Source organism: Hirundo rustica, chromosome 4 (assembly GCF_015227805.2).
Source record: "Hirundo rustica isolate bHirRus1 chromosome 4, bHirRus1.pri.v3, whole genome shotgun sequence".
Classification (NCBI taxonomy): domain Eukaryota; kingdom Metazoa; phylum Chordata; class Aves; order Passeriformes; family Hirundinidae; genus Hirundo; species Hirundo rustica.
This window is the reverse complement of record NC_053453.1, coordinates 10,861,422-10,885,933: the sequence shown is the minus strand read 5'-3', so window position 1 is coordinate 10,885,933 and position 24,512 is coordinate 10,861,422. Positions and strand designations below refer to the sequence as shown.

Sequence of the window (24,512 nt, the reverse complement as noted above, 5' to 3'; positions counted from 1 at the left end):
TAAGCATCACCTAGCTTCAAATGGATTAATGCTGGTTTTAAACTATGGAGTGTACAAAGTATCTTCTGGACGCTCTATTTTTTTACTTTAATTTCCCTTTTGTTTGCTCTGTTTTTTCTCAGAGATTTGGAGGTTTTTGTCTTGTTGTTTTGGGGGGTTGTTTATTTGTTCATTTGGTCTATTTGTTAGTTTTGGTTTACTCCTTGAGATAGCATCTTTATCAATTCTTCAGGAGTCACACTCAAGGCCATTAAACATGCCAACCATATCCTGAGTGGCATCAAAAGGAGCATGACCAACAGGTCAAGGGAGGTAATTCTGCCCTTTACTCCACTCTTGTGAGTGCTGTGCTGCAGTGCTGTGTCCAGCTCTGGGGCCCTCAATACAAGAAGAACATGGAACTGCTGGAGTGGGGCTAGAGAAGGGCCACTATGATGACCAGAGGTCTGGAGCACCTCTCCTTATAAATCAAGCTGAGAGTTGGGACTGTTCAGACTGGAGATGAGAAGGCTCCAGAAATCTTGGAGCATCCTTCACTACCTAGAAGGCTACAAGAGAGCAGGAAAAGGACTGCATGCAGTGACAGGACAAGGGACGATGGTTTCAAAAGAAAAGAGAATAGGCTTATATTAGATATTAAGAAGAAATTCTTTACAGCGAGGGTAAAAGGAGACTGGAGACAGGGGAACATATAGCTCAGAACAGGTGTGGATGCCCCATCCCTAATGTTCAAGGCCAGGCTGCACAGGGATTTCAGCAACCTGGTCTTGTGAAAGGTGTCCCTGCCCACGGCAGAGGGCTTGGAACAAGACGATCTTCCTTGGTTCGCTTCCAACCCAAACCATTCTGTGATTCTATGATAGCAACAACACAGTTCATAGTCATTGTCTGCAGGGATTCAAGAAACTACTGGATGTGGCACTTAGCACTGAGGCCTACTTGACAAGGTGGTGATCAGTTAAATGCTGGACTCAATCTCAGCAGTCTTTTCCAAACTTTTTCTATAGTTCTATGTATTGACAGCTCTAGTGTTAGAGCTACGTAATAAAACATATTTAAAACACAGGGTAGAAGTGTGAAAAGAGCCAAGATGTTTGAAACAGTGAGATTATGCACATAACTCCTATCAAATCACAGGATTAAAGACTGTGGTAGAGAAGAGGGTTTATTTGATTGATGCTGAACATGCTCCAACACACCAGTAAGGATTTAGACAGACGGCATCAGTTAGTTGCTCTGCATCTGCTTTAATGTAGTACAGAAAAAAACTGAAGCTCTTCCACTGATAAAATGAAAAAAAGCATGTCCATGAAAACAGTCATAAGAAGAGGGGATTTTACATACACAACATACTTAAAATTTGGATGAAAAGACAGATTTTCGGTTTTCTTGGAAATCCTTGAATTTGTTGGTTTAAATCAAATCCTTAACTGTAACTTAACCACTTACGCATTAACATGCAGCTTTTCCAAAGATTCTTGTTATACGCATTCATAAAAATTGGGAGAAACACAGAATTTTTTTTAGACCAAGTACATTCATTTCCTCAGTTGATTTGAACTGTACAATGAAGGACAAAAAACAAACAACAAACAAAATCTAATGATGTTACATTGAGACTCTTCCACTTAACGTCTGCATGGGGATTCTGGCTCACAAGGCGCTGTGGAGAAGCCTGCCAAGGGCACTGGCTTCTGCCCCATGCACAAAGCGCAGCTGAAAGCACAACTCCCTTGGTTTCCTATCATTTCCAACAAGCACAAGGACCTGGAATTGTCTCACTGGGGAGAGCAATCCCTCCCCCTTCTCCACTCTTGTAGTCAGATTCAGGGCACCAGCTCCAGACCTCTTCCACTTCCCAGGCTGAGCTGTAGAACAGTCTTTCCTGCGCATCACAGCCAGGGTTCCAAAGGCAGGACCATCTCCAGTTCCCAGTGAAACTTCCCAGCTCTTAGATGCTGTCTTCTTAAAAAAAAAAACAATAGAAAACCCCTGTGGAAGAATATGTCATCTGAAAACACAGAAATTCTCAGGCAGTAGCATCAGCACTGCAGACTGACAAATCTTTGTAGCCTCTTAGGCAGCTGGATGGGATGGAATTACTCTACAGTGCCTTCCACTCCTACCCTTTTTCCGCCCTTCCCTTACTTTTCTTTGCTGACCAGATTATTCCTGGTATGTATAATAAGCAATTATAGAAATACTTTGCAATCATCTCTGAAACAAAAAGACAATCAGAAATTTTCAGGTTTCATAAATAGTTGTAAGACAGAAATAAATCACAGGGATTGCTTACAGACAGCTTTAGTAACCAAAACTCAATTATAAACCTTTAAAACACAGCTCCAACATCCAGAAATGCAGTATCTGAAAACACCTGATTGGGAATTCTCTTGTAAGAGAAATATGGAATATTCCAGACTGTACTGTGAACTTGATAAACTGATATGAAATTTCCCTGAGTAGCTGATATTGGCATGTGAAAATAAAGCAAAGCTCAGCAGGACACACAGAATTCATGCATTTCCAACGTAATTCCAAACAGTATAGCATAAGTCAGCATGGACATGTAATTTTTGGATCTTTGACACAAGCAAAGCAGAAATTATGTGTTGTTGCAGGTGTTTTGCAAGCAAACACGACACCCAGCTGATTGTTAACAAACTTTTTTTCAAAGGAAAATGAGCTGAAGTAAGATCTCAGAGCTGACAAGTGAAAAAAAAACAGGTGGAAATAGTTATGACCACCCCTGGGCTGGAGCAGTCAGAAGCTATTGTTTGTGCTAGGATGGCACTGGAAGCAGGCTGCTCCTAGGGGAAGCAGGAGCTGGCTCCAGCAGGCTTGAGAAGCATTTGGGGCCATGACAGCCACTTCCAGCTGGGCCAGTTGCTGGGCTGCCCAGCATGGGCAGTTCCATTTGGCTCAGAGATTGCAAGAAATGTGCACCTCACCCTGAAAGCTACGGAACACCTGCAATTTATGAGAAAACTGCAGTTTCTAGCCCCTCAAAGCCAAATTTTAAAGGTATATGACTTATAATACTGTCATTCATAACAAAGATCATCTTGTTCCAATCCCCTGCCATGGGCAGGGGCACCTTTCACTAGACCAGGTCCCTCTGAGCCCCACCCAACCTGGCCTTGAACACTTCTAGGGATAGAGCACCTCCAGCTTCTCTGGGCAACCTGTTCCAGCACCTCACCACCCTCACAGTAAGTAATTTATTCCTAATTTCTAATCTAAACCTGCCTTCTTCCAGTGTGAAACTCTTACTCCTTGTCCTATCACTACACACTCTGGTAAAAAAATTTCAACTCCAGTGATTTCTTTGTTTCTTACACAAAACCCCATACATGTAAAATACCTTTAGGTACTAAAAATGGAGCCTCTCTGCTACAGAAGTATTGAAGTAATTTTTGAAGAAATTTTGTAATTTGAAGAAATTATTGAAGTAATTTTACATACAATTCAAAGGCTGAACACAAAGCCTTTGCAGTGTGCTGGTTAGGGTAATAACGGGAAAAAAAGGAATTACAAAAAAACCCTCATCTTTGTAAAGTAATTTCTATATTATAATAAAATTTAAATATTTGATTTACAAAATAATTATTGCAAGTTCAATGGATATACTCTTTGTAACAGAAAAATACATGTAAAAAAAATCTAAAACATGAAGAAGGATCCTTGACTTGCCAATCTAGGTGAAACATCTTGCTAGAGGCTTTTTCCCCTCTTCATTCTGCTGTCCTGAAAAACTCCTGTGTAAATCATATTCTGTGGGTTCACCCACCTTAACTGCAGGATGTTTCCAAGAGACAGCAGTTATCTGTAGCTACCAGCCAGAGGGGGGAAAACATTAAAAAGGCTTTAGACACAGAGGCCGGGCTGCTCCTGGATTTAATCAGAAATCACTTCTCAGCAGCGACACATAATACTGTTTCCAGGCAAAACATGAATAAACATGCACATAAACTTTTGATTCAGAGAAATGCCACACTAGTTCTATAATCCACCAGATCTCAGAAGATAAACGTGATGTGATGGGGTCATCTCTTGCTAGAAAAGCTTCCAAACAGCAACTGGAAAGCAGCAACTAGTTGGCGATTGAGTGCATAGGACACTTCCCAGTGTGCATAACATGTGGCCAGGCACAGCAGCAGGAAGCATTTGCTCTTGAGTTAAACAGATGAAACTGCACTGAGAAAGACTGGTCCGAAAACAGGGATTCTGCTTTCAAAAAATGAAACACTGACATTTGGTTTAATTTCTTGCTTTGAAAAAAATTTAATGGAGGAGAAAGAATGCAGTCTTTCAAACATTAGTTGAGGAATTTATACCCAAGTGTAGTCCCACACCAAGGACATTATTGTACAGACCTGCTCCACAGGTCAAACTGGAGGCCATCCAGGTCACCTGCTTGCAAGTGTGGCTTCAGCTACAGCTTTATGGTGCCCCACAACATTCCCAGAGAGCAAGCCCAGGTTCCCTCTCACCCAGATAGCAATGCACTACTCCATCATCTATTTTGGAATGCAGTTGGGCCCAGCACTCTGCACAGCTTCAGCTATCCCATTCAAAGGAGTACTCACCGGTGCAGAATTACCCAGCACCCCTTAAACACAGGTGGTTTTGCCTTCTGCTATGAGGACACCTGGCATGCCTGAACAGCCTGATCCCGGGCTGAATTCAGGACACCTGGTCCAGGGAGGGTAATGATGCCAGTGCTATTCCATCAAGTACTGCTTGGACCTTTGCTTTACAGGAGCAGACTGGTAAGTCTGGTGCCTGAGCCAAAGTCTAGCTTATCTCACTTATTCCCTGGTGATTGGGCACACAGAACATTACACATTTTCTGCAGCAAATTGTTGAGCAGTTTCACCATGCACTGTGAACCAGCTGCCCTCGCTCACCAGCTGGAGACATCACCTTCTCAGGGTTCCCTCTGTCCTCAGACCTATCAATGACTGCACCTGTAAAAAGCCTGATGAATTAATAATGCAAACAAGGCAGCAGCGTGCTCATGACCAACTTCAGGACCAGAGTCCTATCAGGCAAACTATACAATAATGGGTGCTGCAGATCGAACAGGACTGCATGGCTGTCAAAAGGACACATGAATGCTTCAACAGAATTAAAAAAAACCAGGAATGTACTGCATTGGCTTGTGGCAACTCTGTTTAAAGAATCTAGAAGTACTGTGGTTCATAGAAGGGGATTAAAAGAAGGATTGCAGAACCTCAGCTAGATGTCATCTTAATGTTATGCAAGTCCTTTCTCCTGAAAACAAAGGGTGGATTCAGCAAGACCTAAGCAGCCTTGCTTGTGCAAAGCTAAATCCTACCCTGACCTCTCCCTGATCACTTCTTTAACTCCACACAGGCCCCAGGCACTGAAAGAGGAGAACAGTCCAGCAGAGCAAGCAGCACATTCCTCTGTACCGGCCGCTCCAAGGGGACTGGAAGCAAAGAGTTTCCAGTGAAAAACAAGAAACCGCTGCCAACGAGGAGGTGAAAGCACCAAGAGGCACCAACAGCTCTTCACAGAGGGACAGAAGCACAGAGGCACAAAGGAAACCCCTGGTGTAACCACAACTGACACGGCAACAACTCAGCTCTGCCTGGAATTACCAGGTAACATCAGGACCGAGCTCACTTCTCCACAATTCCTCATCAATTTGGTGGGATGTCAAGCTGGGCTAAATCTAAGATTCTGCCAATAACCCCATCCAATTGGATTAAAAGATGCCAACAGCAGGGCTCTGAAAGGAGCCACCACCAAAGGAAGCCAATCTGAAGTCCCCCACCACTGTGAAGAGAGGCTCCCACTGGGTTCTTAATTAGTACAGTGTACATTTCACTCAGCAAATCAAACTCTGCCTATGGTAACATTTTTAGGACTCCTCCTATTTCCAAAACATTTTAAAACAAAAAGACAAAGGAGGTGGGTAGAGGAATAAACACCCCAAAATAAACCCCACAAAAATTACTTATAATTTGTTACTTGTCAAACAGTGGCTTTAATAGGCCAAAAGAATTTTAATAAATGTCTCATACAGTGTGACTGATGTACCTACTTGTCTAATTAGCAGAACAAACAAACATAAACATCTCATTAAAATATATAAATGTATATAACTTTGGTTTCCTAGACTTTACCACTTCCAATATATTTCTGAAATGCATTTCATTTTAGGAGAAAACACTCCATCACTCTCTCTCATCTGCAGATACCTCTGCATGATTGTGCTTGTTATTAAAAAAGCTTCTGCTTTACATGGGATTTGTCATATAAAATATAAAATAAAGACCTACAAAAATGTTTTACTCAACCAATCAATAGAAACCCTCATTGAACAGGAGAGAGGGTTTTGTGTGGTTTCTGTGCCTTTACTTGGATGCAGTACTGCTTGCATAGACTTTTAAATTACATTGCAGTGTTCCCCGCTCTGTTATTGATTGATCTGAGATTTTTGGCAAGCCATTTCACCACTGTGCAGGTCTCTCTATTCCCACCTATCCTCTCTGTCTAATTTGCCTTTATAAACCCTTTGGGGCAGCAAGTATTTTTCACTGCCAGCTTGTAGTACCTGTCACCATGGGATCTTATTTCAGTTGGCTTCATAGGCTAATAACACCATTCGTGTTGTAAGAGATTAATTTTCTAAAGAATAAAAGGAAAAAACTCAGCAATTATATTGGAGAAATACATTACCAGTTCTATGGGAAAACCATACATTTCTGGAAAGATTCTTTCTTCCTATAAAAACAGGACAGGCTTCAGTAATGAAATAATTTAAATTTTTATTTTTTAATTTTGTTCATACTTTAATAATTTTTAATAATTAAAAAATTAAAAACAAATAAAATCATAAAAAGACAGCACAGAGGACAAAAATCATCATGATTGTGAAACTCAGTAATTTCCAAATGGTTTCTAACAACTCTATCTCAAAGCCCAGGTCAGGAGATCAAAGAGGGAAGGAAGTTTTACACAGTCCCTGCTTCCCTTCTCACACTGAACTTCACAGAGGTAGCTGAGGGCATCAAGAATAACTCCCTGCCTGGGACTCTGAGTAAGATTTTGTAAATGATTTTAAGAGTCTGGAAGCTATTCAGATAGTCTAATAATAAGGCCAATATTAGTATCTAAAGGGATACAAGTGAAAACTTCTGGTTTAATGTCCCAGCTGCAAATCTCTTTCCCAGCAGCAGCATTCTCGCTAGCTGGCCAGCAGTGCAGAGATACAAAGGGAGGAATTCTGCAGCTCATACAACCTGTTCCTACAGCAATTGGTGAGAAAGTTGCTTACTACTTACCAGAAATCTTCTTAATATTGACCCAAGAGGATTCTAATTGGATTTATACTTCTCTAGAACTGGAACTGCTCTAGTCACATGCAGGAGGTGCTTTCTCACATATGCAAAAAAAATCAAAACCAAAACCAAACTTTCAGCTTCTCAGCCGAAAGAAACATTACACTCAGAAACATTAATTTCACTACCCTTAAAGCACAGGCACAGACATGAATCGTTACTGAGGAAAAGCAGCTGTTACTCTTCTGCAAGTCAGATTAACTGTACACAAACCCATACAATATTTCACACATATTTAAAAGTGGCGTATTCAAGTTTTATGGGTTCGTCTGTTCTGAAGACTATTTTAGTACGTAAGTATCACAGGCTTAACATAAAAACTCAATATAAATATGAATCCAGAAGACCTTTTAATTGATATTTCAATTACCAACTTTTAACTTTAATTAAGCAAACCCAACATCTCAATTTTACTTTATTTTCTTAACAAAACCCCCAGTACTGTGATGGAATCTTTTCATGAAATCTTTTATGCTATTTTTACTGGGAAATTACCAAATAGAGTGAGTGTTGAAAAAGCTCTTTTTACTGGCTTATCAGAAATTCCAGTAATTCTTCTAGTTTACAGGGTAGAAATGTTCTTCCACATTTGTAATCAAATAGATAAAATGAAAAACCAAATTCTTCAGGAAACATATTCTCTGTACGCAGTATAACAAAGGGTTTTTGAATAGGCTTCACTAGCAGTAGCTGTGATAGAAAAACTGTAAGACAACAGACCAGCACCACCAATAATAGAAGCTCCACATCAGTAATAACTACTATATTCTCTTAAATCCAAAAATATTGTTCAACTTTTATCCACTTTAAAGCTTCTACCACCAAGACTGAATTATGATCAATTTGAGTTACAGATCCTATGTTAAAATGATACAGAATATTTCCAACAACTAATTCCAAGAAATTCACTGTTAGATTCTAAATTTAATGTGAATACTTCCTTACATTGCTATAGAAACGAGAGACTCTCAACTTGAAATTGCCATGCTAGTTGCTACAACAAAAAGGCAGTTCCTCTCACCAAGAGTTTTCAGATTTCACACGTGAGACAATAGGCAGATATAACAAAACCAGATGGAAAGAGAAACCAGAAATACCAGTAAAAATAATGACTATATAATTACTCTAGATATACATATATATGTATATATATAAGATGAAGAGGGGTCAGAGCAAACCACCTAATATCATCAAGTGCAGAATAGGCATCCCAGAGGGCCTGAGCTTCAAGGAGAGTTTTCCAAATGAGTAATATAATGGCTGAACAGGGAATTTGGGGGGTAATTACACTTAATCTAAGCAAAGCACTCAATAGTTTAGTCTGAAGAAGTGTTCAGCTTCTCCATCAGTCTGATACAAGAGTTCAGCAGCTGCTCCCTTTCCCACTTCACAAGGATTTCAATTCCATGGTAGGAGCACCTGCATGATCTTCTAGCTTTTTAAGATAGCAACAGGACTCTGCAACACTTTGAAGTAAAAATTACTGTTCCTATTAACAAAACCAAGGACAGAGAATTAAAATATAATGGGATTAATACTTGTTTATACTAACATACCATTTTGGAAGCATGTGAGAGGCCTATGTGACATTTATTAACACAGATTTAGCACAAAGAAGGACTTAGCAAGGGAATAACAGAAATTAACACAGCCATTCCATTTCATTCTAGTTAAAGAATCAACTGTGAGAATGTAACATGATAGAAACTATTCAGTGTAACTCATATGGGGTACAAATAAGACTGTTCATCACTTTTCAGCCTAAATTTAAGTAGAAAAAATGGTGTGTGTTTTAAGAACTCACATGTGAAATGGATGTCCGAGGGTGAGACCAATGGCCAAATTTTGTTTCCTTTCAGCTTCTGTAGGATAGCTTAGGTGTTGTTTTATGAAATGGCAATATTTTATCAGAAATACACAGATTAATTCATGATTGGCATGACTGAAACAAAGCTGGAAGGTTTTTTTATATTACAAAAAGAACCTTAAAGTGGGAAATTTTAAAAAAATCATTTTGCACATTTCGTTTTGAGAAATGCAAGGACAGCATGTACCAGTAAACAGGTAAGTAATAAAAGACGATTTGTACCTGTTTGCAGAAAGGATTCCACTATGGAATACTAATGTTACATTAACACAATTACACAATGTACTTGCTAGTACAGTGTAGAAAATTTTGCTCATTATACTCTTCCACTGCTTTCCATCGTTCTGCTATGTATAGAAAATCTGTGAGCACTACTCGTAACGATGAAGTCTGTTTCTAGGGGGGTTTTCTTTTTCCTCCTGCATAATGAGAACACAGTATTTCCTCAGTGTTTTTAAAAACACACTATGACTCTGCAGAGAGTGAGTGAACTCAATTCTGTCCTCAGGGTCTGACCTAACAGACTGTCAAATCAAAATCCTGGCCCCCGGTGTAGTAATCTGGGAACTCTGTGAACAATTTAATAATTCTGGATAATTCAATGAAATGACTGCCATCACTGGCTATAGAGACTACCATATGTTGTCAAGGCTGTGTCACGTATCTCCCAGACCAGGCACAATGGGAGATTGTTATTCCAGGCTTTCTCCCATTAGAACAGGCATGGTCTGGAATCACGGAATGCCAGAATTCTGTGTCGAAACAAGTTTCTGCATGCTTTCTGAAGTGAACTCAAGCACAGAGGGCAGAAATATCTTACTGGCAGAATAAACTAGCTGGTGCTAATGGCAGACCTGAAAGATGTGCTACCTGGAAGAGTCAAGGTGAATTCCAGCAACACAGGAAAAGTGCTTCAGCAGCACAAAAGCCTTGGAGGGGGCAAGAAAGAAGAATGCTGGTGGCAGATAGGGCTCCATGGTTTGCAAATGTACAGAAGGCCTCCATGAAATACACTGATCTGAACCAAGGATGGCTCAAGAAAGTAACAAAAATATTAATAGAAATGTATATAGAAAGGCACTATTTCACCTGTGGATATGGCAGCAGACAGCCTATTTGTCTTGTCTGAAAACCATAAAACACATGCACATTTGGTATTTTAGCTCCATTTTCACATGATGTTGAATACTTGAACTGTTGCCCTTGCTTCCCAAGGTCAGAGGCCTGAAAAGCAAGGCACAGTAATGATTTAGTGGTTATGGTCCTCCACGACCACTACTTAGCGTTCATGGTCACGACACCATGACAGTGTTGGCACCAGAGAAGAAGGATGCAGAAATAGAGCCAGGGAGGCCGAGGTGCTGCCTCAGCAGCAAGGAACCCAGCAAGCAGTGCTGTCCATAATGAAACACTACCTGGTAAATCTCTTTTTTGTAGGAATGTCACACACACATGAAAGTCATCCTACACAAATATGTGTTTCTCCTCCACTTCTCAGGCAGCACCATTGTTTCTCCACAGTTTCATGAGAACTTGGGACAGAAACACAGACATGTAAACAATAACTCATGCTTTCATCTGAAGATGCAGGAATGCAATTTTTTCCTTTGGAATGAGTTCATTGTGCATATTTTAGAGGGGTAGCTTTACACTAGCATTCTTCTGGAGAAACCAGCTTGTCATAGCTTGGACTGGTGCACTGTTTGCTGCATATAATACTAATTGGATGCTTTAGCTTGGAGATAAAGAGGCTCAAGGGAGACCTTATCACTCTCTACAAGTGCCTGAAAGGAAGTGTAGCTTGGGGGGGGTCAGCCTCTTCTCCCAAGTAACAAATAATAGGACAAGGAGAAATGGCCTCAAGTTGCACAAAGGGAGGTTTAGATTGGATATCAGGAAAAATTTCTTCTCTGAAAGCATTGTCAAATATTGGAACAAGCTGCCCAGGGAAGTGGTTGAGCCACCCAGCCCTGGAGATGTGGCACTTAGGGTTACAGTTTAATGGTGGACTTGGCAGCACTGGGTTAACGGTTGGAATCAAAGACGTTATAGTCTTCTCCAAACTAAATGATTCTAAGATTTCAACATGTTTTGAGAAACTAAGACAGACTGAGGAAACACATGTTCCCTGCGCTGATTTTTCCTGTGCTGGAGGCACAGGGCCATACACTATCTAGAATATGTCATAACATGTAAAATCTAAAACCAGTAACGTACTTTAATACTCTCTAATTTTTTTTCCTGGAACTTTCACACAATTTTACTTCCTTCATTTTGTTCTTTGTCTTGCTTTCCTTGCACTCTGGAAGTAATCAAAGACACCCAGGAGAAATGTCTGAAGCTGATAAGCAGAGCAAAACAGCATTATTCATATATTACTAATCATAATGTATGTATGAATGAGAAGACACCTGTTAGTGCTGTGTTGACAGCAAGCTACCTTTTGATTAAGCTTTCGGGATTTTAGCAATCTGAAGGTACTGACTAGGAGTTCAAGAACAATGTAAAAAAAGATAAATACATGGCAGATACACACAAACAACAGCTTTCTTTCAGCTCAGCTTCTAGGATTGCAGGTTTGAATAAATGAGAGATTTTAGGTTAACATTAAAAGAACATTCAAACCGTAAGTACTGTTTTTGAGATTATCATTTACCAACAAGGATTTTTGTCCAGTTTACGAATGCTAACTAATTTTTTGTTAAAGCCCTTAAGTATCTTTCTTTTCTCTCGCTTCTGCCACCATTCCACTTTTCATTGGGTAGTTTCAGTCTACAGTCAGAAAGCTAAAAAAATGGCCAGCAAACGATGACACTTTCCTACTGGATAGATTGCTATGAGGTTGAAGAAAATTTGTAACAAATTAGGTGTGCTGAAGAGATACTGTTGGGATCTCAACCCTGTGGTTTTAGAAAATTCAGTTAAGGCCAGCATTGCAATGGCATTCAGCAACAAAATCCAATGACAGGCAGTTTGCCACTGAAATCAATACCTTCCAATTCTGTGCTCTAGACTGCACCTACTTGGATAGACATCTAGTCAATCTTATTCTAAAGTTTATTATTTTCTTTCCTACTGCAGATTCCTGTGCCATTATGTACATTACTTGGCCACCAGAGTGAATGAGTTCACTGTAAATATCATAAATATATTTACACCAAAACTTGAATGAAAAATATGCTAGAGTAGTACTGTAGAAATACATGTATAGAAGTATTATACAAATTCTTACACAATCTCAACCTTCAGATGAAAATTCATACCAGTCCCAAAAAAACCCAAAGACTGTACAAATTTTTATGCATGTTTTTATATTTATAAACACCAAGATGCATAAGCAAAAAAAATAGTTGCAGAATGTTAACACAGTCATGGAATATCACTGTCCTTTGAATTTTGCCTTGATGCTCCCCAGTTTTTAAAAAAAAAAAAATCTTTAATTTTTTATTTGTTTATAGCATAATGAGGAAGAGAAGAACAAGAAACATATGCTTCTACAACCACTGCAGCACTTCCCTCTCCATCACCCTTTCTAAACCACAGTTGTGACCACCTCCTCCCATAAATCCCTTTTGAAGGAGTACTTTTTCCATGTATACACCACTTCTTGTATACAAAACATGTAGATGAATAATTTATAGAATCTTTCATGTCATGAAAGGAGCTCCTCATCTATAAAGAGCAAGGAGAAGATCAAGAACACTGAAAGCAAAAGCTCAGAATCCATATCATTCATGAAATGCTGAATTAATGCAGGTGAGGTTATAGGATGCATAGAGGAAGTCAGACACAATTCTACCCCCTCACACCAGTACTTTCCTTTGATGTCAACAGGATCAACAGATGGACAAGTCTTACTGTAAAATTAACTTTACCTTATGTGACTAAACAGAACTAAGCAGAGCACTCTCAATTATTTAATTTCTTCAAGGAAATGATGCACTAACAAAGTCATGGCCCCATCCTTTAATGGCACATTTGTAATTCTCAGGGAAGGAAGAAGACTAATGAATATAATTCTACTGCTGGTGAACAGAGTCCCTGACATAAAACATCACAAGCTCTCTGGAGGAGCTGAAGAATAAATCACAAGCTACATGAGTCAGAAGTCAGCTTCAATGGTCTTTAAATTAAGATGGACAAGCATAAGAATAACATAAAGTAATGGTAAAAAAAGAACTCTGAATTTCATTTCAGGAGTTAGTAAAATCCTAAGGGGCACAAATTAGGAAAAAGGAGTAGGTCTGAAGTACAGTTGATTTTCAAATACTATCTATGCAAGTCATAGAGAAAAGTATAACCAGGCAGGTTTTCAGGGTTTGGGGTTGGTTTTTTTTGTTTGTTTTGTTTTGGGTTTTTTTTGGTTTCTTTTTTCCCCTTAAATTCTGGAAAATCATGCAGATTTCTATTGCAAAAGAACAAAAATGTTCTTCTTGTGAAGCTAACTGTAACCAACATTCCCATCTTGGAATATAGCATATAGTGATATCCAGGAATAAAAGGTCACCAAAAGACTAAATGCATGAAGTGTTTTAATGAATGTAGAAGAAAATTATTTATGACCATTATTAACAAGATTTTTTTTTTTTTTTAAATATAACTATACATAGGAATATAAGTATGGAAAAAGTTTGTAGTCTGCAGTTAAAACTTTGGAAAAATCACATTTCTGTATTTCTCGGTCAAAAGGATTGTCACAGACTTAGATATTTTAAAAGTTAAGCCAGGTCTTAATTGCAAAGCTTATGGATGAACCCATTAAGAAAAAACACTACAAGGCTACTAAAGCCTTAGCCACAAATCAGTGGGTGTCGTGACAGTACCATCCTGTCCTTTTAGTCTTCGTCCAGCAACCACAGTCACGGCCACCAGGAATAGCATGTGGAGGATGCAGTCTGCCCAAACTTGGCTGCTCTTGTATCCATCCTAATGAGGGTCCAAACCTTTTCCTGACTGGGAAAGCACTTGAAAATATGCCCAAGTACATCTACCTTCTGCAAAACATTCTAGCATATGCTTACTGTTAAGCAAATGATTGGACTGAGAAAATAAACTGGGTTTTAGTTCCTCCTTACATTATGTGTACTAAATGCCTTTTTTGCATAACGAGCTAAAGAATTACGGGTTGATTCTTGAAGTCTGAATATTTAGAGTCAAATAAGAGCCATAAGAAAGTGTCCATATAAAGTGTATTTTTATTCATAGCTCATATAGTCATATTACTAAATACTTCCAAAAATAAATTTAATTGCTTAGTTGGTCAGATCACCTGGTTACTTACTACATCCAAACCATTCTCCTTGAGAAAGAGAAGCACCGGGCAGGAGCTCCAGGACAAAATCTGTTGCAATGCTCTGAGTTCTGAAATTCTTTTTCAGACTGTTCACTGGGATTCTTCTGAGAGCATCTGCGGAAGTTTATAACTCTACGTAAAGAATAAAGAACCTTTATTTATGCAGCACAACCAAGCGGGTTGTTTGTGCAACTCTTCAAGGAGTGAGTGTGCATAGCACAGAGCCCTGTCAGCCACTGGTGGGAATTACTGTGGACCTGAGCCAGCAGTGATGGACAGAGAATGGAACTGGAGGCAACACTGTTCCCTGTATGACTCTTCCCCATGTGATTACTTATCCAAATTAAGATGCCTTTCCTTAACACACTGCTACTTTTACAACTACGCATCTGTACATGTGTGGGAAGAAGACAGCACTTAATCCAAACTGTTCTGCATGGAAAAACAAACACATTTGAAATTCAGAAGTATTTCTTTAAGAAACAGTACAAGGCTCTTATCCTCACCCAAGAGAGCAGAAGGTCAGAATGTACATTTGCAATACGCCCAACTAATGTAACTGCTTATACGTTATCTCATTCAAAAAAACATGGGGTTTTACTGAGGAAATCCTGCCTTCTTTATCTGATGTCAAGGACAGCTTTACCTTTGACTTCATCTAGGCCAAGATTCCATCCCATGTGTTTCCAGAGATTCTCTGTGATTCTGCCAACAGTAGAACAACAAGTGGCTCACAAAAAAAACAAACCAAACCAAACAAACAAACAAAAAAACCCCACAAAAAAACAAAAACAAACAAAACAAAACAAAAAAACCACCCAAACAACAAAAAAACCACCCACACTAACAAAAAACCCAAACAGGAAATAGTCTCCAAGAATAAGTCTTTGTGAACTCTTTCAATTAAGGCTAATAATAATAATTATTCTTACAGTCTTTTCTCCCCATGCAAATCCAGAAACAATGTACTGCATTAAAACCCTGTTTATCAGGTGTCATACCTAGGAGAATTCAGGTCAAATCATATCATGGAACTCCAAATCAGTTTCTTATGAAGTTTACTCCTCCTCATAATATGCAGCAACTCCTATGTTATATGTTTGGGGTTTTTGTAATTCAAGATGTTTAGTTAAACAAAGCAGCAATATTCCACCTGACTTTTCAAAAGAAGTGTTTCATCTAGTAAATGATGAAATATTTAATTATTTCAGAGAGGGGGGTGTTTCATCAAACATAACATAAGGAAAAATTATGAAAGCACCCTATCTATGCTTCAAACCAGCTCTTTCTTGAATTAGCCATTCCCCGATTTCATCTTCAAGTCAATTTTCACTGCTGAATTGTCAAAACTTTCAAACAAGAGAAATACTCACAGTCTCTTAAAGATCACTTTATAAATAGTTGTGTCCTACCTCCACATTTCTCTCTCTGACTTCATTCCTAGGCAGCACTAAAGAAGCAGCTACAGTCACATGGTGCATTCAAGGTCATGCTATTCTAATTGACAGAGATAGCATTGATAAATTATGCGGAAACAATGATAATGGAGTCATTAACCTTGTTCCAGCACACTAAAGGTGCCTTATAATTAAAAGGAGTACAAAAGTTACAAAAACATATAAAGATTTTATAGCTCAGGCTTTTCTCTCCTACACACTGCTGCAAAGCACTGTTAGGGAGTAGTAATATTGCTGTAATGTGGCTGCCTGTGCTTTGTCACCAAGGGGCGCAGGGACACACTGGCTGACACCTGAAGGAGGAGTCAGGTAGTAAAATGCACAAATCATTGATTTTTTTTTTTTTTTTTTTTTTTTTTTTTTTTTCCCCAAATAGGAAGTTGAATCCAGAAGGCTTCTCTCTTTGGCATAAAAGATGCTGGAGCACATTAAAGATCATTCCAGCCAGGAAATCTTTCTCAGTCCAAGAATCTATGCTGAACTGTCATTTCCAAATACATAGTCATGTGGCCAGTGCTTTGAAAACTTGCATTAAAACTGTAGTGAGTTAACATACTGAACTGAAATTCTTCAGATACATATAGATACAGGTACAGATACACAGAATTAGGTAGAATTCCGAATTTATCCCTTATGTCTCGTGCAGAAGCTTGCAGTAATTCCCAGACTAAAAGCCTGACTAATGTCCCTAATTCAAATATGACAGGTAATTTATTAAGGGTGAACACATTAATGAATCACCGGTAGTAGCTTTGACTTCAAGAGAAATTTTAGAAAAACAGTGAAGAGATAGGTCATATGTTTCGCACAGCAACTCGAAGTAACCTGAAGTAACCTTACATTTGCCTTATTGTAAAGAATCTATAGAATTTCTGGGGGAAAAAAAAAAAAAATGGATTACAGACAATCTACCTTTATCTCCTTGACACTTCAACTGCTGCTTCTTTTTGAATCCCATCACAGTAAGACCACTCACACTAAAATTATTTATTGTAATTTACTTTAATTTACTGTAATTACAGTACAGAGCAGGTTTCCTGGAGTTCAGGTGCCCAGAGATAACACTACACTGCCAAGACAGAATCCATTATACTCATTTTTAATCTTCACTTATCATATGAACTATCGTGTCTCCCTGCATAGCCCAACTGTCAAGATATGATCTACAGCATATTGCACAACTTACCCATAAGGAAAAATAAAAAAGTCCCAGATCATATCTGTACATAGAGGCTTGACCTCATGTACAGATATGGAGATAACTGAATATTCAATAAAGTACATTCTGAAGGCCTGAGTGGAAATCAGATTCTTCCTACTGGTTCTGCCATGTTTGGATAAACTAACATTAGCATATTCTTCAAGCATTCTGAAATATCGCAAATTATACTTTAAACAATAAGCCGTCAATTACAAAGAGGAAGCAAAATTGCCAAGTAACACCCAGTGTCAGAGAGATTCTCCTCTGCGTCCTCTGAGCACAGGCTGATAGCTACAGTTGCAGAGCACAAGCGCCTCTGATGCAAGGTATCTAAAAACTTCCCACCGCAGAAATTCCCAAGTTTTCAATGGCTGGGCTCCCTGCCCGGCCGGAACGCGTACTTTAGTGATACGCCTACAGCCGCTGCACCACCCATAGCCAAGCAGCACCTACAGACTCTGTTCCCAGAGCAGCTCCTGTGCTCCAAAAATGCTGCTGGGGAGCAGAAACCTCCTCGCAAGCGTTCAGCTGCGAAGAACTCAACTCAGCATAGTTTAAAGAGGACAGAAACAAACATGTAAACAGTATCTGCGGCGCCTCTTCTCTATTGACTTTCCTGGAAACGCATTAACCTATTACAGTGCTTCAAAATAAATAAGGGAAACAGAGGCGAGCCACGAGTATACAGTTCTCTCCCAAAAGTTTCTTTCTGCCTGTCCTCTCGCTCTGAGCTCCCCGTTCCCTGGGATTAGCGATCGTTTTCACCAGGGATCAAATGAATGACTTTTCCGCTAATGACACTTAAGAGATGCTAAAGCCACCCTGGGCGCCACCAGAGACCCGCTGCGCGGCGGCTGCCCGTGTCCCCACGCCAAGGCGCCCGGAGCGAGGCGAAGCCAAGGGCAAGCCCCGCTCCGCAGCCGGCCCCGGCCGCCGCTCCGGCCCCCCGGCAGCGCCAGCGGTAACCGGAGGGGCGGCGGGGACCGGGGCCGGTGGGTCGGGTCGGGCGGGGTCCCGTCCCCGTGAGACAGGGGCTGCAGGGGGTGCTGCCGCCGCCCCCCGCCCGGCCCCCCCCCGGCATGGCGAAGCGCTGTCACTGACGCACATTTAATTCGCCCGGCTGCGGGTACCGCGCAGCGCCGCTCGCATCCTCCCCCCGCCGCCGGGGAGGGGGCGGCTCCGGCGGGGAGGGGGAAAGTCAAACTGCAGCAACAAAGTTGCTCCCCCTCCGCTCCCCCAGACCTGCCCCGGCCCCCAGGGCCCGTGCCCGCCTTACCTTGCTTGACGCACTTGAGGCGGATGGGGTCCTTGCAATGCTTGATCACGGCCAGCACATCCCTGATGGTGAGCCCGGCCACGGGGGTCTCGTTCACTTCCAGCAGCAGCTCCTCCGGCACCAACTTGCTGCCGCCCTCATAGGCCACCTTGCCGGGCTTCACTTCCCCCAGGTAGGGGAACTGCCCATTCTCGGCGCCCCCCTTCAGCTCGAAGCCCAGCTGTCCCTCCGGGTTCCTCACGATCACGATCTCGTGGACTCTGCTCGTCCAGTGGCTTTTCTTCTTCAAGCCCTTGGACATTGCCGTGGGGATGCTCTGCCCGACTCCCTCCCTGCGGTCTGTGCTTCTTCCCACCCCGCCCCCTCTCTGCCCCCGCTCCCCGGGGCAGCCGCTCTCCTCCGGGCAGGCTCGGGGCGGGCGGGAGCGGCCGCGGCTCCGGCCGGCGGCCCCGCGGGCTGCGAGCTGGGTCGGGGAGCGCCTCTGTGCCCGCTGCTCCTGGTTTTAGCTGATATCCATGGCAGCCGCGGCGGCCGGACCCTGCCTGCGCGTGGATGCACTAGTTGTAGAGAAACTGGCAGGAGGGAGGAGGGAGGCAGGCAGCGGGAGGGAGGGGACGGCCGCGGCGCGGGGAGGAGGAGGAGGGGTGTCGGTGTCGGTGCCGGAGCGAGGCGGGCGCTGCTTCGCCGCTCCCGCCTCGCCTGACCCGGTAGTGAAGGCCGAGAGAGAGGCTGCCTGGCACGGCCGGCAGAAGGCGGAGAACGGCCCGGGCGGGGGGGCGAGGGCGCTCGGCGGGCGGGAGGGAGAGCGGCGACCCTCGCCCGGCCCCCAGCGCGGCCCCGGCCGGGGGGGGGGCGCTCGGGAGAGCGGGGGCGCTGACCCCGCCGTCTGCCCCGGCCGGACGGACACTGCCCGGCACCGACTGCCCTGCTCTGGCCGGACACTGCCCGGCACCGCCTGCCCTGCCCCGGCCGGCCGGACACTGCCCGGCACCGACTGCCCTGCCCTGGCCTGGCCGGACACTGCCCGGCACCGACTGCCCTGCCCTGGCCGGACACTGCCCGGCACCGCCTGCCCTGCCCTGGCCGGACACTGCCCGGCACCGCCTGCCCTGCGCTGCCCCGGCCGGACACTGCCCGGCGCCGCCTGCCCTGCCCTGCCCCGGCCGGCCGGACACTGCCCGGCACCGCCTGCCCTGCCCCGGCCGGACACTGCCCAGCGCCGCCCCGCGCTGCAGCCGCGAGGGCACCGGCAGCGACTCGAACCGTCCGGGGCATCGCGTCGCTGGGGGAACGGCCCGAGCCGGAGCGGAGAAGGGTCCCGCGGTCCAGGAGCTCGGCTCGCGGCCGGAAAGGACCAAAGGCAGCGGGGCTACGGTCTGTGGCTACAATACCAAGGGAGACCTGCTCGCTCCGTGTCACTCCGTGTTTGCAGAGTGGTTTCACTCCACGCGGAGATGTCAGTTTGTTGAGTTGCACATGGGCATTATTGTTTTCACTGGGTGCTGTGGCCACACCTGATGGCTCAGGTGGGTGCTGCACCTGAAGAGGGTATGACAAGGAGAGGGGTGGCAGTTCTTCCCGTGAAATATACTGGCTGTCAGCCAGCAGGTGTTCACCGCCCTCGCACAGATAGCCTTCTGCTACTTGTCCTTAGTGGCCAAAATCCCACACTCCAATCTGCCGCTCTTCCCTAGAGTCCCAGTAGTGAGATTCACTGTTCAGCAGGTGATACTCCTCGCTCCTCGGCTCGCTCCTCCTGTGAGCTCTCCTTTTAATTAGTTCTGTCATTTGCCTCACATGTGTGAGAGCCATGGAGTGTAACAACCGACATGTCTTTCTGGGAAACTTGCCTTGACTAAAAAAATAGTTTCTGTCCGAAGTGGAGGTTGACAAAATACATTCAGAACAACATCCTGACTGAAAAGCATCGTTTTTGTGCCTGCGGGATCTAGGAGGGTGGGATGCATGAAGACTGGGGTCTGCAGACAGGGTATTGAACGGGATAAGGCAGGAGAAATGTACTTTGTGTTATGGCATGTGATTTAAAGATGGTCAGATATTTTTAAAAATTCAATTAAAGTAACTGCAATGAAATTTTTCAAATTGTGCTGCTGTTTTTCCTCTTGGTTTCTATGGAAACAGGCCTTTATGCGATCATGCTTGGCTGTGTCTCCTTTACTTCTCCAATAACTTTTGAAGCTGTTGGGCAGTTTCACCCAAATCTATCTCAAATGTAATTAAGCTATTTCATGAAAATAGGCAGCTGTGTAGGGCTGAGAGATCCTGTGGATGTCCCAAAGGCTGTAACATGAACTTGCCTCTTATTAAACAGTGATTCACATGGTTGAGAGACCATATAAATGTCTTGGTAATGAGAAAAGTTTCAATTACAGCTCATTATCGGCCTCACTATAAGTCCGTGGGAAACCAGGGTTCTTCAGTTCATTTTCCCTCAGAATTACTTCTGTTCCAGAGGTGGAACAAACACATGCAGAAGGGAAGAAAACGTTGAGAAATTACTGACATCTGTATTCTGCGAGTCATTTCACCTGTTTTGCTGGGGGGGGGGGGGCAGGGGGGAGGGCTGGTCAGAAGTGCAAAACTCTGCGTGTGAGTGGCTTCACAAAAGTGGGCTCAAAGGATAAACAAATCCAAGACCCCACTTATCTGGAAACATGAGATGCATAAGTGCAGACAGCTGAAGATGGGAGGGGAGCTGGAAAGGTATCTTGATTGGAAGGTACTAAGATGTTTTCACTGGTGGGACAAGGGTTATGTAATGGTCTCCTTTTCCAAAGAACATCATGAATGTCCTGTTGTCACTAGGGAGCAGGGTCTCTGGTCTGGACAAAAAGAGGCTAAGACGTTCGGAAAGAGTGCAAGAGAATCAGTGGGTTTTGTCTCTCTGTAGCTTCTCCTTCTCAATTTGTCTCGGTTTTTATTTCAGAAATGGGGCAGGAAGCAAATGGCTGAAAAGAGGAATACAAGACCTAGCATCTCATTATCCTTCAGTTTCACAAATTTTACCACAATTGCTTCTTTGCTGAGTCATCTGCTCTACTAAAGTCCACTCTATTAAAGTGGTCACCATTTCTTAATTTAGAGTTTGTAGTCATTCTGCTAGTATAGTATTGCAGTTGTTGATTTGTCTTAAAATTAAAATAAAATTTTAAGTAACTCCATGTTTACCACATTATATGTACAACACTAGGACATCTGCCAAAAATGCAGCTTTTAATAAATATGTCAAGAAATACTGGAAATACCCCTAGATGAGGGAAGGGCATCCTATGGGTGCAATTTTTCTATTTCTTAGGACCCTCTCATAATATATTGATCAGAGTTTTTAAAATGTTCATTACCATTTTAAAACAGATGACATTAACAGTAGGTGATGGATAGAGCATTTCTGATTTCACGTGTGCTGTGGACAAATCCAGCTGAATAAACCCTTCATGTCTAACTGCAGTTGTATTAATTTAAATAATACCATGTAGAGGTGGTGGAATTGGTGTTCCAGGGACATTAACTTTGCCTTCTGGAGGTGGGCAGCAGTGTGAGCCAGACAGACCCCAGCACAGGCATCTGCAGTTTGGCAGAGAAGTGGGAGATTAGATGGAAGGAACCTTAACAGTTTCCCCAAAGCAGATCTGTGTGTTACCAGACCATGAGATGAGTTGATCCTCGTGTCAGGAAAGGATGGCAGTTTTCAGATTCAGAGACCAAGACTACTTGGTGAGTAGAATGTCTCCTGTTAAGGTCAGGAGAGAGTGAAGGATGGCTGAAGAATAAAGTGTTTCTCTGCAGCATTTTCTTACAGGAGACATAAGATTTCAGAGTTTTGAGTTGATTGTGTATGGGTAAAATTTTGCCATCGTATCATAACTGGCTTGTGTGCTTTGGGCCTAGGGCAGTAATACCAGAAATGCATAGTTTGCTTTGCACCATATCAGCTAATTTTGTTTAATTTCTACAGGGGTAGAGAGGTATCTGTGCAACAAGATTATTCTTGTCTCTGACAGAGCTAGTGTCCCAGTATGTGGCTGAGGGGGTGAGTGAGCAGATTTACTGTCTGGCCCCTGAAGATCTTGAAAAGGACTTTGTGACCTGCCAAGATCTTTCTGTTAGTCCCTTCCATTGGTTCATCCCAGGAGGGCATGCAAACTGGTCCTGAGTGTGAATGTAAGGGTGTCTAACACAAGGGATTTCCTGTGAGCAAAAGTAACAACAGCACATAATGAAACACATTCACCAAACAACACAAATGCCTTTATTATTCCTTTAAATCTGAGCCTGTAAACACAGGAGCCAGTAAGTCACTGTACATTTGGGAGTAAAGTTGAGCACATGAATAAGCCTAAGTGTGAGACTTCATAAATAATTATATTGGGTAGCTGGAAAGGAATCCTTCCTACTGTAACGTTACAGATTCAGTTAAAAAGTAACTGAATTCTGGTTTTATTTTCAGTATGCCATGTTTTTAGGTAAGTGAATTCCTCAAACAGAAAATGATGTATTGCACATGCCAGAGGGGATAAAAAGAAAATACATCCATTACCTTCTATTATTTATGCAGGAATGGAGTTCTCTGCCTTGTAATTGTGTTTGTAATGTTGGATTTGAACTCAGAAGACATTAAATTTCCTTCTTCAGCACATGCTTCCTGTGTGACTGGTTGATAACTACATGATATTGCTATCTCTTATTTTTTCCATTTTAGTAGGGGCATAATTTCTCTTTTCTTTACAGTTTTCTATTTAGCATGTAGGCAACCCAATAGTTATTCTTAAATAAGATTTTAAACACTATAATATAGATTCACCAAAGGACATGTATTCATCTAGGACCAGGAATTCAGATGATTAAATCCAAACCCATAGATATTTTCCCTATACTCTTAGTTGCCCAAAAAGTTTCTAATAGATAATATTCCCATCAGTGGAGCTCCAGAGTGTCTTCGTTCATTTATTCTGCTTGGAATTCTAAATGACCTTCTTGGGATTCTGAGAAAATTCCAAGTCCTTTATATCTTTGGGTAAAAGTTTAAAATTCCTAATCTTCTCAGCTGCAAATATCACCAAAAAACCACTGGAAATTTGTTACCACATTTACTATGGTCACACGTGTCTTCTATGAGTTTGTTTTACTAGTATAAGCCTAGAGTTTTTCTAGTATAATCTTTTCCCATTTCCTGGCTTCAGCTTTTGAGAACACTTGTTTCAGGAAGGCTAAAACCTCAGGCTATTTATCTAAAAACTCTTTTCTTAAGTCCTCCAAATTCTCAAGTTTGATAAAAAATACATGCTTTATTATACTACAGGGCAGAAGGAGAATTATTGTGTGTGTTTCATTAGGTTTTTATTTGTCTTAGACCAAAATATTCCATAGTTTTGGCCATCAGTGCTTCAAAATATTTTTTTATTTAATTTAAAACGTCAGCGTTTTGTAAATCATACATCTGGCAAAAATGGAAAGTAATGGGTAATACTCAGCTGTCTCGACCCCTTGGAGGTTTTCTGTTTTGGCAATAGCTCTTGCTATCAGGGCAAATCTGATCACTTCTGCATGTGAAGAAAATAGTCTCTATGTCTGTACTGGAAGATAAATGCAACTTCAGGGAGTAGAGAAAAATCAAAGACAGAAGTTCATCTAAATAGTATTGTTTACAACAAGTTTATAAGATTGCAGGAAACATTTTGTTCTCTCGTGCTTATCTCTGTATTGGCTTTTGTTTTAAATGTAATTGTTCCCAGTTACTTTTCTCTTTTGCTATCAAATTTTGGTATTGTATACTTCCTGTCAAGCCTTGGTATTGTATACTTCCCTTGCTGCTCTTGCTAGCTGCTCATGAGTTGATTAAGGTGAGATATAGAAAATTTGTTGGAGGTCAAAAACTTCCCCACGGATGAAGTTTTGGAGACAGTCTGTCAAAATAAATTTGGAAAGAACCATTGAAATACACAAATGATAGCCTCTTTCTACAGCAATGCAAGTTTAAATTGCATCCCAGTAAATATCCACATGAGAAGACAAAATAAGACAGGA

The 24,512-nt window shown here is 42.0% G+C and overlaps 1 protein-coding gene and 1 long non-coding RNA gene across 8 annotated transcripts in view; both read right to left on the bottom strand.

The window, feature by feature from the left end:
• Positions 1 to 18,809, bottom strand: part of MAGI2 (membrane associated guanylate kinase, WW and PDZ domain containing 2) — a 713,954-nt gene extending 695,145 nt beyond the window's left edge. For all 7 annotated transcript variants that reach the window (XM_040061343.2, XM_040061346.2, XM_040061344.2 and 4 more), the window contains exon 1: positions 18,468 to 18,809. In XM_040061343.2, coding sequence (XP_039917277.1) covers positions 18,468 to 18,768 — 301 coding nt within the window. In that variant the 5' untranslated portion in view covers positions 18,769 to 18,809. The remainder of the gene's footprint in view (positions 1 to 18,467) is intronic.
• LOC120751463 (uncharacterized) lies at positions 1,228 to 4,534 on the bottom strand. Its single transcript, XR_005700444.1, has 2 exons — positions 4,377 to 4,534; positions 1,228 to 1,962 (listed from the first exon to the last, which is right to left on the bottom strand). It is a non-coding gene; the product is annotated as an uncharacterized LOC120751463 (long non-coding RNA).
• Positions 18,810 to 24,512: the final 5,703 nt, after the last annotated feature.